Raw genomic sequence first — 14888 nt, forward strand, 5'->3', positions numbered from 1 at the left:
AGTGATTTTTTACCTCGTTTTATGTGGAACATGTTTAATTTCACCTCATCCATGAAGAATTTCTGACAAAAAATGATCAAAATCACATAAATCTCGTCAAAAACTACCAGAAAAATATATTGCACAACCTGGGGGGTGTATTGGCAACTTGTAAAAATTTACCTTTAGGTGTTCCAACTCCCACTTTTTTTTTTTTTTTTTTAATATACATTACCTCATCCATTGGTATGGATTATATGATTGTTATGGCCAAGGGATTGAAGAAGGGGCAATTATTATTCTGTAAACATAAGCCCACAGTTTTGGTCGTAGGTAGATGATATGGAAATAAAGGAAAGCTAGAAAATGATTTTCTAGATGTATCTAGCAGCTTGAAGTTACTGTGAACTTGAAGGAGGATAACTGTGGACATTATTTTACTCTGCACAAGATGCAGGATTGTTCATGCATCACATCCTTATTCATGAAAGACAGGGTTACTTGACAATGACTCTCAATCTTTTGGTGTCTTAATAATCTTTTTACAAAAGAAATATTGGTATACAGTATATACCATAGATGTGTTATTATATATATATATATATATATATATATATATATATATATATATATGTATTTTTTTTAGGGGTTTATCCAGCACTCTGATGAAACAGACCCAGAACGTGTCGCCCAGATCATCAGCCGTGCAATAGAAGATGGCAAGTGGATTGTTGAAAAGGTAAACCAGAATGAAAAGATTAGTTTGTCTTTCTCCAGAATGATTGTGACTATAAATACTGTACTGTATATAGCTAAATCAGACATTTAACAGGCATATGAAGAATGCTGTACTATACTGTATCATGATTAGTTTAAGAACCATTTACAGGATGTATGAGCCTATAGTAACTTAATATTTTTTTTTTTTTTTTTTTCCAGTACCGGTATACTAAATCACAGAGTTAATTATTAGGGAGATGCAGGTCTGCAGGTTAGTACAGTGATATATGCAATGCCAAACTTGACTGTCAGTTTTTCAGTTCCCTCAAGTACTGGATCAAATTACAGTTTTAATTTTCTAGACTTATCAGTTTATATTCTCATATTGCTTCATTTTGCAAATTTATAAAGTGTTTGCATTGTCATACTGTAATCAGTTTATTTATTGCTTAACCTCTCAGTCTGATGACATCCTTTTATATTACAGAATATTCATGCCATAACCAGATGAGTTCATTCAGTCACGGAGAACCTCCTAAGATTGAAGTAAATGGCCGTTATATCTAGGCCTAACTCTCCAGTTTGAAAAGTCCATCCAAAACTGAGTCAAATCATCTGATGGTAGCAGTAATAGAATTTGGAATACTGTCTGTTGTCAGGGTGAAGTCATTAACTGTTGGGGCTAAAAGGATCCTAAGCCAAACTGTGGAGACTGATTATATGTAATGTGCCAAGGTCCAGGATGGAGAAAGTAATTGATGACCTGCCACTAAAGGCATCTACAGCTCAGTTCTGGGGTGCTGTCAGGATATACACGGAGAAGCCTCATGTCATCAACCGCAGAATGTGTGGCGTGGCCAATTTGTGGATTGGTATGGTAAAGGAAAGCTTGTGCTGGGAGAGAGTAGTAATGGATTTAAGTCATCAACTCAGATCTCCATCAGCAAATACGTTGAAGGAGAACAGCCAGCCTACAACACAGCCATCTTCCTGTAAAGATGACACTTTGATTAGTTCTGAGAAAACAGAAAACATGAGCTCACATAAAGAATATAAGGAAGAAGAATCTGGAGATAATTTAAGCCATCAGCTTAAATCTCAGTCAGCAAAAATAAAGAAAAAAAGCGAGCATGTCTCACTGTCATCATCCAGTAAAGACAGCACAATGATTTGTTCTGAGAAGACATCAGAAAACACCAGCTCAGATAATGAAAGTTGTGAAGCAGAATATGAGAATAATTTAGTTGAAAGAATCAAGGCAATTCTTTGTAATGAAGGCTTCACAAGCTTAGAAAGTGAACTTGATAACTTGGATATTGGAGTCCAAGAACAAGAGGAAACCATGCAGCCTGAACTGTGTGAAGTTGCTTTGTTGTCCAAGTATGCAGACTTTAGCAAGAAAAAGAACATTCCTTGGCAATATTTGTTGGAGGAGAAAACATCTGGGATAGCTGTGATTAGAAAGATGATTCCAAAACAGCTTAAGAGATACACCTCAGCCTATGAAGTAGTGATCATGGGTAAGATGCTCATTCTTGTCTGTTTTTCAATCTGGAACCTATTGTTTGACTCAAAAGGCCATATTATTAAAATTAAGTACAGTATGTGAAGGGTTAGGCAGAATCGTACCTTATGATGGTCAGTTTTTAAATGTTACCCTATATTGTATTGTAGTTCATTTACAGTACATTACTTTGTTCCATATTTTGTCCTGTTCTATCTGTCTATCTATCTGTCTGTCTGTCAACAGATGCTCTAATCCTGTAAGGGGTAGCCATTTGTCTCTGAGTTAATGATTTTTCGAGGATGGGCACTAACCCTCCGCCAACCCATTTGTTGACGCAAAGGGAACACGTGTGGGTTGGTTATATGGTTACCACCCAGCGTTGTAAATGGTTTCCTGGCATATAGGAAACCATTAGGCTTGTCACTTAAACTAAAGCCACCTGCAAAGGGAAGAAGAGTAATAAAAAGTGACAGGAAAGATGGAAGAAATATTAAGAGAGAGGGGCAGACACAGCAAAAGAATGATAAAGGTGAAGGAAGATGTGGGCAGCACTACATCAAGTGAGTGGATGATGGTCACCACCATTTGCCACAATTTTACAGCTTATTTCATTTAGCTGAGTCATAAAAAAAGACATTACTGTGGTGCTACATCTATTCTGTAATAATTTTTTGTGACTAGCACCATATTCTAATGTTGATCTCTTGTTGCATAGCATTCAAGATTGAGATGTGTCAGTATTTGTCTAAGTTAGAGCAAAAAGAGTATAATACTTGAACTATACATTTTTTACAGAGAGGACCACACCCCGTGTGACATATCTAGGTTACATCCCAGCTTCTGCTCCAAGCATCATTCCACGCCTTCATTACACCTTTACACACACTAACAGTGGAGTGGCTGTGTCCTGTATCATAGGTTTGTTTATTGTTTATTTACTACATATTACAATATGGTGTTCATGATGGAGGAAGAAATTTATTAAATCTGTTAATACAGGAGAACCTTGAAATTCGTACACAATTCATTCCTGGAGGCTGTACGAGTTGTGAATTGTTCGAAAACCGAATCATTTTTTTCCATAAGAAACAATGCATTTTGCATTAATCCATACAAAAAACCTTTAAAATAAAGAAGAATATACCCTGTACATTTCGCCATACCATAATGAATGGCAAGATCGGAGACACGGGTTCCAGTTGCAGACTTTGCAGTGATTTTTTTTTTTTTTTTTTTCAGCTCAGTTGTTGTTCTCTGCTTTTCTCTTAGCTCCAGCTGACTCACTAATCTTCTTAGGGCCCATGATTATGTGCAATTTTCTAACGAAAATACATAATTTATCACAAAGCCTGTATGACTAATGCTTGAGCTGACGGAAGACAAAGCGGGACTGGCGACCATGTGGCACCTACGACACTGCGTCTCTTAGTGCAAATAGCGGGTCACCATATGAAAACAAGCGATTTTTGGATGAAAAAGCTGTTTGAAAACTGAGTTGTACGAGTAGACAGGCGTACGAATTCCGGGGTTCCACTGTATGCTATTGTACTTTTTTGCTTGAGGACATCATCTGTACTTTATTTAATCTGCTACTAGATTTTGTCCATTGTAGTCAGCTGTAGTAATGAAGAGGTAGATAATGAAGACCACATATGTCACCAACAGTTTGAAGTCACTCCTGAACTGAACACAACTGTCTGGTGGTTCCAAGAAAATATTAAAATTTTTCTCACTGGGAAGACGCTACTGTTCTAAACTTTGCCATTTATTTTACATGAGGAGCTACGGTTAGATGAACAGTGCCACAAATGCATTGCTTTACATTGTTTACAGTAAAAGCATTTGAATAATTAACCCATGGTCAAAATTTCACCAGAGACATTGACTTTCATTATCATCATCATCATCATCATCCTGCCCTATCATGCCCAGGAATTGGATAAGGATTCTTTATCATCATCATCATCTGTTATTTTCTCTTCGTCATCCTTTTCTGAAATTCAAATCAGTGACAACTTTTATATTTTTTCCTGCTCTCACCAGACAGTTTTAATTTGTTTGTAGGTCCTTTATACTGTTAGAGTTAGAAACACTTCATTAATATATTTTGTACATGGAACCTTTTGTATATAATTTTTGCTACCTCTGGTTGATGTTATTTAGAAAGGGAAAAACTCTTTATGTTGTTGTTGTTGCTCCAGGCTCATTTGAACATGAACTCAGTGGACTACAGATTGAAGTTGTCCTTTTGTGCAGTCCATCACCCACCAGTTGGGGGATAAAAAGGGAGTTGAGGGACATTTATACTGAGTTACCATAATCATTACAGGTAAAGATGGGTGTACAGGTAGCTTACTGAGGGATGACCCAAGCATTGTGTGGGTTCAGAAAAAACTACTACCCAAAATAGCAAAATGGATGACTGAGGTTCTGGAGGATGGGAAGGTTGAAGATAAAGGCTCTCTCAAGCTGGTGGATGTCCAAGAGTATAGTCAGTTGTACCAGAAACTGAAGACAAAATATGGAAAGCAGCTGATTAAGGTAAAGATCTAAGTGCCCACTCCATGTAAACAGAAATGGCCAGTTTCATTTTAACCCTTTCAGATTGTGGGGGTCAAGACTAGGCTTCCATAGTTCAGTACATTTAGATAGTCAGCCTGTTTCTTTGATGGCTTTACATACATGACAAACTTCCATTTATTCCAAGGGGGTCAAGCTTTGGGGCATGGCTAGACTGTCACCTACTGTGATACTCTAACCACTTAGCCACCAGAAAGGAGACCAAGAATTATATGAAGGGACAGGATCAGATCTAACAGCACAGGACAGTATATGAAGGAAGGTTATGTTTTTAGGAGTAGGGATTGTCACTGAGTGGAGACAGAAGTGTTGATGTCCACTTGACCCCTCATAGATGCAATGGCATTTGGTTGAAGAGGTGGCTGAAGTATGGTATGTAGTAGTGTATAGAACAAATTACTTTTTTACTCCTAAAAGGATGCAGAGTAAGACAATTAATAGATTTTGTATAATATACTGATTGCTGCTGCCAGACAATTTTATTCATACTAGGAGAGACATGAATTTGGGAATGCAACGAGAGAGACTTTTTGTATGGGCAGGTATCAAGGGAGACTTTTTCTATGGGAAGGCATCAAGGGAGACTTTCTCTAACCATTTCATTGCCATAGATCTCTGCCAACCTAATGAAATCATCTGTTGGTAATAAGAAAATGCTGCAGTAATATGAAAAAAAAAATCCAATTAAAAACAAAATCTTCATACTGTACTAATGGGATTGGGTAGCTTACTAGTGTATTTTATGTTGGTATACAGATGTGGCCTGAAGTGACAGATCCTTTAAAATTCGTGTATGAAGATATAGCCATCGCCACATACCTGCTGCTCCTCTGGCGGCAGGAGAGAGCTGAGAAACATTTGCCTCGGTTCCAGAGCTTTGTGGACCTAGGCTGTGGTAATGGACTTCTGGTGTATCTACTTAACAGTGAGGGTCATCCAGGGATTGGTATTGATATTAAGAAGCGCAGTATCTGGAGTATGTTCCCTGCTACAGTACATCTTAAGGTAATGTTGTGTGTTATGTTTAGGGATTATTATAACTGCTATCATACAATACCTTGTGTTTAGCTATGTAAATGCAAACAAATTTCTTCCCATTGGGATGATAATTCTAGTGTGCACTGTGGGAAACAAAAATGAAGATTACCATTTGTTGTAGACCGTTATGTGGAAGCTGGTGATGATAATGATGAATATGACAATGATAATGAAGAAAAGAGTAATGATGATGATGATGACATTGATAATGAAGATGAGAGTAATGATGATGATGATGACATTGATAATGAAGATGAGAGTAATGATGATGATGTGTTAGGAGTGTAATGCTGTATAGCAGTGAGACCTGGGCAGTGAAGGAGGAAGATATTCGCCAGCTCAGACGTACAGAAATGACAATGATTAGGTGGATGTGCAGTGCGTCCCTGCGTCCAAGGCCTGGAGGGGCTGGGTTTACAATGGAAGAGTTGAGAGGTAGGATGGGACTGGAGTGTATTGGTGTTGTGATGAGGAGAGGTAGATTGAGGTGGTTTGGACATGTGGAGAGGATGGGGGATGATAATTGGGTGAGGAAGGTGAGAAGTGTTAATATTGGGGGTGGGGTTATGAGGGGTAGACCGAGAAAGACATGGGACGAGGCCATTAAGTGTGACCTTAGGGTTAAGGGACTGAACAGGGAGGCTGCAATGGATCGTGCAGCGTGGAGAGCCGCCATTAGGTGACCAAGGCCGACACATGCAAGCATGTTGGAGCCTTTAAAAACGAAAACGAAAACGATGATGACACTGATAATGAAGATGAGAGTAATGATGATATCATCAACTTTCACAGGAAGGTATCGTGGAGCCATCAGACAAAAACCTGTTCCCAGAATACAATTGGCTGATTGGGAACCACTCAGATGAACTGACCCCTTGGCTCCCAGTCATTGCAGCCAAATCAAAGTACACAACTCGCTTCTTTGTCATCCCATGCTGTGCCTATGATTTCAACTGTAAATACAAGAGGAAGTACGCAGGGCGGAGCCAGTACTCGGATTACCTGGAGTATGTGAAGGAAATTGGTGTGGTGTGTGGCTTCGAAGTGTGGCAGGACAAACTGAGAATTCCGTCCACTAAAAGAGTCTGCTTAATTGGCCAGAACCGAACATATGAGGAAGAGCAGTTAAGTAAAGTATTGGCTGGTATCGATTCTTTCGTGAAGCAGAGAGAAAAGTTAAATTCTGAAGCTACTGGAAATCAAGAAGTCAGTCATAAAGAACAGAGTAAAAAACATGAACAAGGTGAAAAGTTAAATTCTGTGGCTATTGGAAAACAGGCATTTGATTATAAGAAGCAAAGTGAAAAGTTAAATTCAAAAGGCACAGAAGAGCAAGAAATCAGGTGTAATGAACACTGTGAAGTTAAGCAGTTTGGTGATGGGCTGTGGGTAAACTTCAAGGCAAGGGAAGCAGTACAACAAGTCCGCAACTGTACGCAGCTTCAGAAGAGTGTGAGAGAGGACCTGATATCAACAGTGGCAAATATGCTAATGGATAAGAAGCATATTGTTGAGGTATGGTAACTTTACTATAAATATTGTACCTTAAAATAACGAGCCTATATTTCTGCTTACCTTCAACTCCCTATCCCAGACTGATGAGAGGATGTAGGCATAATTTCACACAAAAGAATACCTACTGTTTAGAGTTAACATGGTCTGTCTATCTATTTATTGCCAGACGCCTTAATCCCATAAGAGGCGGCCACAAATAAATCGCCAACATGTCGCCCTGTCTCCCACCATTTCATTGCCCTGCTCCCAGCTCACACACCCCCCTCTCATATACCTCTCCACTCAATCCCTCCATCTCATACTTGGCCTCCCCCACCCTCTTCCCCCCTCCACCGCACTCACATACACTCTCCTCATCAGTCTTTCACTCTCCATCCTCTCCACATGACCAAACCACCTCAGTGTGTTTCTCCTAACACTTCCTATCACATCCACATCCACACTACAATGATCCTTCACTTCCTCATTTGTCAGTCTGTCTCTCCATGTGACTCCACATGCTCCTCTTAAATAACTCATTTCCACTGCTCTCACCTTCTTGGAGGGACAGAAGTCCCTCCAACAAGTCCAAGCTTCACTTCCATATGTTAGAGTTGATATCACACTACTGTCATATAGTAGCTTTTTTTACTTCCATGCTCACTTCCCTGTTTCTTATCACTACTTTCAAGGAGCCAGCAACCTTTCTTCCCTGTTGCACCCTTTCAAGCACCTCACCCTCTAAACTTCCATCCTTACTCATCACACTGTCCAAATACTTAAACACACTCACATTTTCCTTTTCCTCCTCATCCAACCTCACTGTACATTCACCGACTTCACTCCTCTCGAAGACCATAACTTTACTCTTCCCTACATTCACCTTTAGATTCTGTTTCTTACACACTCTCCCAGACTCAACCACCAAGCCTTGCAGCTCCCCTTCGTCTTCACTTAACAACACAGTATTATCTGCAAACAACAGTTTCCAAACACTGCCCTCTCTCACTTTGGTCGCTCCAACACTCACTGCCCTATCGTGTATCTCCTTTATATCCCCATCCATATACAGACTGAATAACCATGGAGACATGACACATCCTTGTTTCAATCCAACCTTCAAATAGAAAAATTCACGCAGTTCACTATCCACACGCACAGCAACCTTAGCACCCTCGTACATACTCTTCACGGCCTTCAGCAGCTTCCCATCTACTCCATATATTCTTAATACTTTCCTTAATCCTTGTCTATCCACCCTGTCATATGCATTCTCCAAATCCATGAAGGCCGCATACAGTTTCTTTCCCATCTCTAGAAGCTTCATCCATCCATCCATCATCTAGTCCTACGTTGCCCCATGAGGAGCGTAGGAGCCCAGGGCTAGGAAAGTTGGTCCTGGCATTTAAGATGAGAGTGACCAGGCTCACTCATCCCTGAGTGGCATTACATGAGCAATAAACCCCAACCACCCCTTGGATATAAACCTTCACTGGCTCAATCTGATTGGAGCACCTTTATTACCCACTAAACCACCAGGAGCCAAAATTTGGTAATATGGTTACCACCCAGCATAGTTAATGGTTTCCTAGTTTATGGTTCCCTAGTTTACAGGAAACCTTTCCACTAAATATCTAAGAATGAATATCTGATCTGTACAGCTTCTTCCCTTCCTTAAACCTCCCTGTTCTTCTCCAACTAATTCCTCTGTTATTTCCCTAACTCTGCCAATAATTATCCTTCCATGTACCTTTCCTATAACATTAAGAAGTCTAATGCTCCCATGATTACCACACACTTCTTTTTTCCCTTTTCCTTTGTACAGGAGAGTAATTATACCTGACTTCCAATCCTCCAGGACTCTACCTTCCTCCCAGGCGAATCTGCACATCTTCCACATCCATTCTTCTACTATCTCTCCCCCATGCTTGAGCATTTCACCACACACTCCATCAGTTCCTGGGACTTTCCCCATTTTAACCTTCTTCATTGTTTCCACAACTTCCATCCTACTGATTTCTTCCTCTCTTCTCACATCCCTCCTTCTCTCAGCCATTCCCCAGCCACTTATACTTGGATTTCTTTCATTCTCTATGTTCAACAATTCCTTAAAGTGTTCTCTCCATCTGCTCACTTTTTCTCCCTTCTCCACTAGTAATCTACCATTTTTATCTTTCAAGTTTCAGCTAACTTCATTGGCACCCTGTCTAACTCTGCCTCTTTCCAGAACATTTTCATACATTCCCTCCACTTTACACTCAAGTTCCTTCCAAATTCCTCATCCACTTTCTTCTTACTCTCTCTTACTAATCTTTTCACCTCTCTCTTCCTCGCTACATATAACACTCTTCCATATCTCAAATTTTTCCCTGCCCCTGTTTCTCATCCACTCACTATATGCCTTCTTCTTTTGTGCCACAGCCTCTCTCACTCCTTCATTCCACCATGTTGTTCCCTGCAGCCCCTTTCGTCTTCTCATCATCCCACACACCACCTCACATGATGCACAGATTTCTTCTGTGAATATCTTGCACACATCTTCCATGTGCTCCAATCCATATTTGCCCAATCGCTCCTCCACTTCCCTTTTTATGCCTTTTTTCCATCCTCTTGTAACTTTTCCACCCTCATTGTATGAACTACTTGCTCTTGTCCTTCCCTTCTTCTATTTCTCCATTTCATTTGGACTTTTATTCTGACCACCACCAAATGGTGGTCAGAAAGTCCGTTCCCGCAACCTTTATATATTTTTGCATCCATTACGCACCTTCGCATCCTTTCATCCACACTCACACATAATCAGTCATTGCGTTCCATTCATTCAGTTCTCCATCCACCCTTCTCATCATTCGTCACGTATACCTATGGATCATTTTGTGCCTGAAGAGGGTATTAGCTATCACCAACCCCCTCCTGGCACAAATATCCACTAAAGCACTGCCATTCTTATCCATCTCTGCAGGCACACCCCACTCACCAACTACTCCATCCACCTCCACATTCCCTGCTTTTCCATTCGTATCTCCAATCAAAAACACTCTCTCGTTCCTTTCAAACTTTTTCATGCACGCTTCTGCATTTGTCCAGAACTCTTCTCTCACTCTGCTTCCATGATCTTGCGTTGGCGCATACACACTCACAATCACCCACATTTGTAGTTCAACTTTCAGTCTTACCCACACAATCCTTGAGCCAACTGATCCATACTCTCTTATATTCTCCTTCCATGGTAGTTTACAGAATTTCTGGACTGCATGAAGCCCAGTTTGCTCATACTGCCAACAAATCTTTTTCCAGTAAACCCTGACTGTGGCGTCCAACTAGGCAGAGTAAAGTGTAGAGGGTTACAGAAACTATGGCTAATGAGTTTACCTCTGTTGTTTTGCAGGTTGAAGTTGAGCAGAATTGCCATGTAGAATGGAACCAGGGAGGCAGCATGACACTGGGAGACATTGCCAGAAACATGGAACCACAACAGCGCCTTGCTCTTAAGAAGGAATATGGAGGATTACAGACGTTACTAAAAAATCACAGACACATGTTCAGCCTCATAGATGGGAAAGTCAGTCTTCAGGTAAGGTTTGGCTATCTTTAGATGTGGGAGCATGTCTTGGAGGGGTCCATTCATTTAGTTGCAACCTAAGGTTTTTGAGGTCCAAGGCATTTAACTTCCTTTAAACTTTAGCCATGTCCCATTTTATAGCCCTGATTGTTCCTACATTTGTCTGATTTTTATTATTTTTTTAAATACATTTTTCTTTACACAGTACAAACCTTGATACTTTCCATTATCAGCCTTGAAGCTGTATATGATTTTTTATTCAATGCATTCCATATTTCAGTACTTAAAGTGTAGTAGTCATTTCCATATGGAAAGTAGATGAAAGTATTGTTTAAGAAGCAGTGGTAAATTAGGCCAGTGTGTTATAATACAGTAGGCTTATGTGTCATAATATAATTGAGGTCATACTGTACTTGAACTTCTTGGTGAATTCTTGCAAGGCAGTGCAGTAGAAATTTAAAGGTATGGGTTTTCTTCATTTGAGGTTAGTAATTTAAAGGGATGGGTTTTCTTCATTTGAGGTTAGTAATTTAAAGGGATGGGTTTTCTTCATTTGAGGTTAGTAATTTAAAGGGATGGGTTTTCTTCATTTGAGGTTAGTAATTTAAAGGGATGGGTTTTCTTCATTTGAGGTCAGTAATGTACTTTGTCACACCGCAGCACACACACTACACTAAGATGCGGATACAACATCAACAGCGTAAGGAACCTATGAGAAAAGGTGTTAGGGGTGGTTGCTTATCTGTGGTCAGTGGGTCTGCATGGTTAGGCAGACTGGTGTTATCATCTTGGTTACACCTTTTCCCTTAAAGTACAGTACAAATGGTACTGCTGATATGGGGAACACTGGTAAATGAGTTTTGTAGGTAGCAGTGGAACTTTATTATTTTTTATTTTTATTTATTTATTTTTTTGCTGTGCTCTTAATTTAAAAAAGTAAAAAGAGGGCCTTATAATGAGGGGACTTACTATTATTCATTGTAGTAGCTAACATTATCCCACTGAGTGTTTGGTTAATGTCTCTCTAGTGCATATGTAGTGATTTATTTTGTAATCTACTTTGCAGAGTCCAGTTCCTGTGTGGAAAGCAAAGATTCCCAGTGACAGAATCAAAACAAAGCTGTGCTGGTTTCATGAGAACCATAAAAGAGGTTGTCCTTTACCATCTGAACTCTGTACATTTGCTCATGGAAATGTAGATTTAAGGTAAGACATTCTTTTTCCAGCAGTGCCAAAAATAATAATTGTTACTGCAGAAGAAATAACGTTTTGTGAAGGAATGTTTGTAAATACTGAACAAAAATGTTGGTGAGTAATAAAATGAATATTTTTAAAAGTTTGTTTGCACTCATCCTCAGTCATCTCTGTAAAATAGTTTGATTTCTCAGTTACCCTGTACTATTGCACCTAGATGTATTAAGGTCAAGAGGGTATGGTATTTGTCAGAGGGGGGCACCGCAAATGAAAATTCACTTCTGCAATGCAAATCTGCACTCAAAAAATTGCCTTCCACAACCACAAATCCACAAAATTCTTGAAATTAGCTGTTCCTCATATGCAAACCATTTTTATCCCTTTCATTACCCCAGCATCAGTTTCATTTTATTCTGTATACCATCGGAGGATTATTACCCGTCTCCACCCCAGAGGGGCTAGGGGACAGATATTGTTTTCATTCGGTTTTTCTGTCTGTCTGCTAACAACTTTACTACACAAAAACTACTGGTGTGATTTTGACTAAAATTACAGGGAGATGGGCTATGACCTGATCCACCCATCATCCAATTCTACATTGCCCCAAGAGGAGCATAGGAGCCCGGGGCTAGGCAGCTGGTCTTGACATTTAAGATGAGAGAGACCAACCTCACTCATCCCTGAGTGGCATTACATGAGCAATCAACCCCAACCACCCCTTGGATATAAACCTTCACCAGCTCAATCCGACTGGAGCGTAATAATTACCCACTAAACCGCCAGGTGCCAAAATTTGGTTATATGGTTACCACTTAGCATAGTAAATGGTTTCCTGGTGTACAGGAAACCATTTGGCTTGTCACTCAGTGCAGAGACACCCACAGGCAGAAGGAAAAAGAAAGGAAGACAAGAGGAAGTGTAAAGTCACCCGTAGGCAGAAGGACAATGAAGGATAGAAAGACAGAAGAGGAGGGAAGGAAAGAAGGATGGAAGAGAGGAAAGGGCATCACCTGATACAATTTTGGGCCAAATTGGGCCAAGGCCCAGGCTGTAGCCTCCCCCCCCCAAAAAAAAAAATTGCCATAACTCCTTTCAAATTTGTCATATTGACATGAAACCAAAACCTAAAGGTTTCTTTTTTCAAATCTGCATCCTATAACATGCCTCATTACATTAGGGGAGGCACCCCTCAGTTAGCAGTAGGAAGGTCAGTGTTATGTGGGTCAGGACTAAAATTTCAAATGGGTATAAAATCGTTAATTTTCATCCAATTTACTCCAAATTTGATATGTGACAACTCTGACTAGATATCCTGTTGTGTTTATACGTCAGCACTAAGACTGCCAGGGACAGGTTTACTGTGCCTTGGCACCATTTCTTGTATTAAGTTTAGGATGATAATTTTTATTATCAAGGGGTTAAAAATCATCTCCAGTTCCTCATCCACTACAATTATATCTTTACGTACTCAATTCTGACTAACAGTAGGTGACTTTATGAAGCTTGGAAATTGTCTAAAGTAGTGAATGGGATATATAAAAGTACAGTTATAGTAAAACTATTATATATATTTCAATTATTATTATTAGTATATTAGACTGTTTTTACTACAAAACAAGGGTAAATCCTTCACTGTTGTATATAAATAAATTAAATTATTACACTTCACAGCTCACATTGGACAAGTTGACACACCAGTCCACCTCTATTCCTCGGCTCTAACCTCCCCAGTCCTCTCTCCTTAGTCACAGTGAGATTCCTCCAACAACTGAGACAACTCCAACATTTGGTATATCCATCTATCTGTCTATCTATCTACAGTATCTATACTGATACCGCATGGGGAAAGGTGGTTGTCTGGTAAGGCATATGGTAAAATTGTTGTTTCATTTCGTGTGTTTCTTGTTGAATCTGTAATTTATCTACCTAATGATTTTTGCTGAGATTGAAATACTGGCACTGGCAATGCTATAAGTCTGACAAATTTGAAATTTAGACTAAAGGTCATATTCTAGGTGCACTGGGAGGCTTCATAGCATATCTTTGCACTTTTCATCTTGTTACTGGCTTGTAGGCCTATGCTAAACATGTCTTTCTAGTATCAATGTAGTTTACATCAGTAGCATACATTATAACATCTAAGAATCTGGAAAATAAATTGATCTTGACTTAGGCTTAATATTTTTCATATTGGGGGAGAAAAACATCTTTGCTGGCTTTTATCCTTAGATTCTTATTTCTTACCCTCCCCCCAGAAAGCACATACAGTATATAATGTAGTGAGGAACCCTCCAATGTAAAGCAGAATAAGACTTGCTATGATGATGTTATGTTTTATTATTTAATTACGTGTATAAACGATGCCCCCTCTTGGCTTATACCCATTTTCATTCATTTCCTGACAGCTTGGTATGAAACCAGTGAATATAAAAAAGAGATGAATCTGATCTTCAGCCATTCTCTCTCTCTCTCTCTCTCTTTGAAGGAATCACAAAATTATCGTACAAAATGTATGATAATGAAAACTGCTATTGTACACTGTACTGAAGATGAATTTATTATATATATTACAATATTTAACATACGTCTGGCGACAGAGCAGGAGTGGTGGCCAGCGCCAGTAAACCAGTACCACTCCGGCGCCGGTAAACCAGCAACTCAGCCAGACACTACTTGCTGGGCTAGACCACGTAGATGTTTGCAGGCAGATTTGCATTTGCGGAAGTGCTTCCACAAACGCAAAACCGCAAATTTGCCTAGACTTTTTTGCAGATGCAAATCCGCAAATGAAATCACACTTCCGCAATTCCAGAA

At 39.6% G+C, this 14888-nt stretch overlaps 1 protein-coding gene across 1 annotated transcript; it reads left to right on the plus strand.

The window, feature by feature from the left end:
- The first annotated feature begins 923 nt into the window (after positions 1–923).
- On the plus strand, positions 924–12187 carry LOC145401325 (putative tRNA (uracil-O(2)-)-methyltransferase). Its single transcript, XM_080273651.1, has 8 exons — positions 924–970; positions 1435–2219; positions 3002–3124; positions 4536–4747; positions 5543–5791; positions 6617–7339; positions 10707–10892; positions 11947–12187. Exons 1-8 carry the CDS (start codon positions 957–959, stop codon positions 12088–12090), a joined length of 2436 nt encoding a protein of 811 aa, XP_080129777.1. The 5' UTR covers positions 924–956; the 3' UTR covers positions 12091–12187.
- The last annotated feature ends 2701 nt before the right edge of the window (positions 12188–14888 follow it).

The sequence above is a fragment of the Coenobita brevimanus genome, chromosome 55 (assembly GCF_032717465.1).
Source record: "Coenobita brevimanus isolate Jiangsu-jjx chromosome 55, ASM3271746v2, whole genome shotgun sequence".
Classification (NCBI taxonomy): domain Eukaryota; kingdom Metazoa; phylum Arthropoda; class Malacostraca; order Decapoda; family Coenobitidae; genus Coenobita; species Coenobita brevimanus.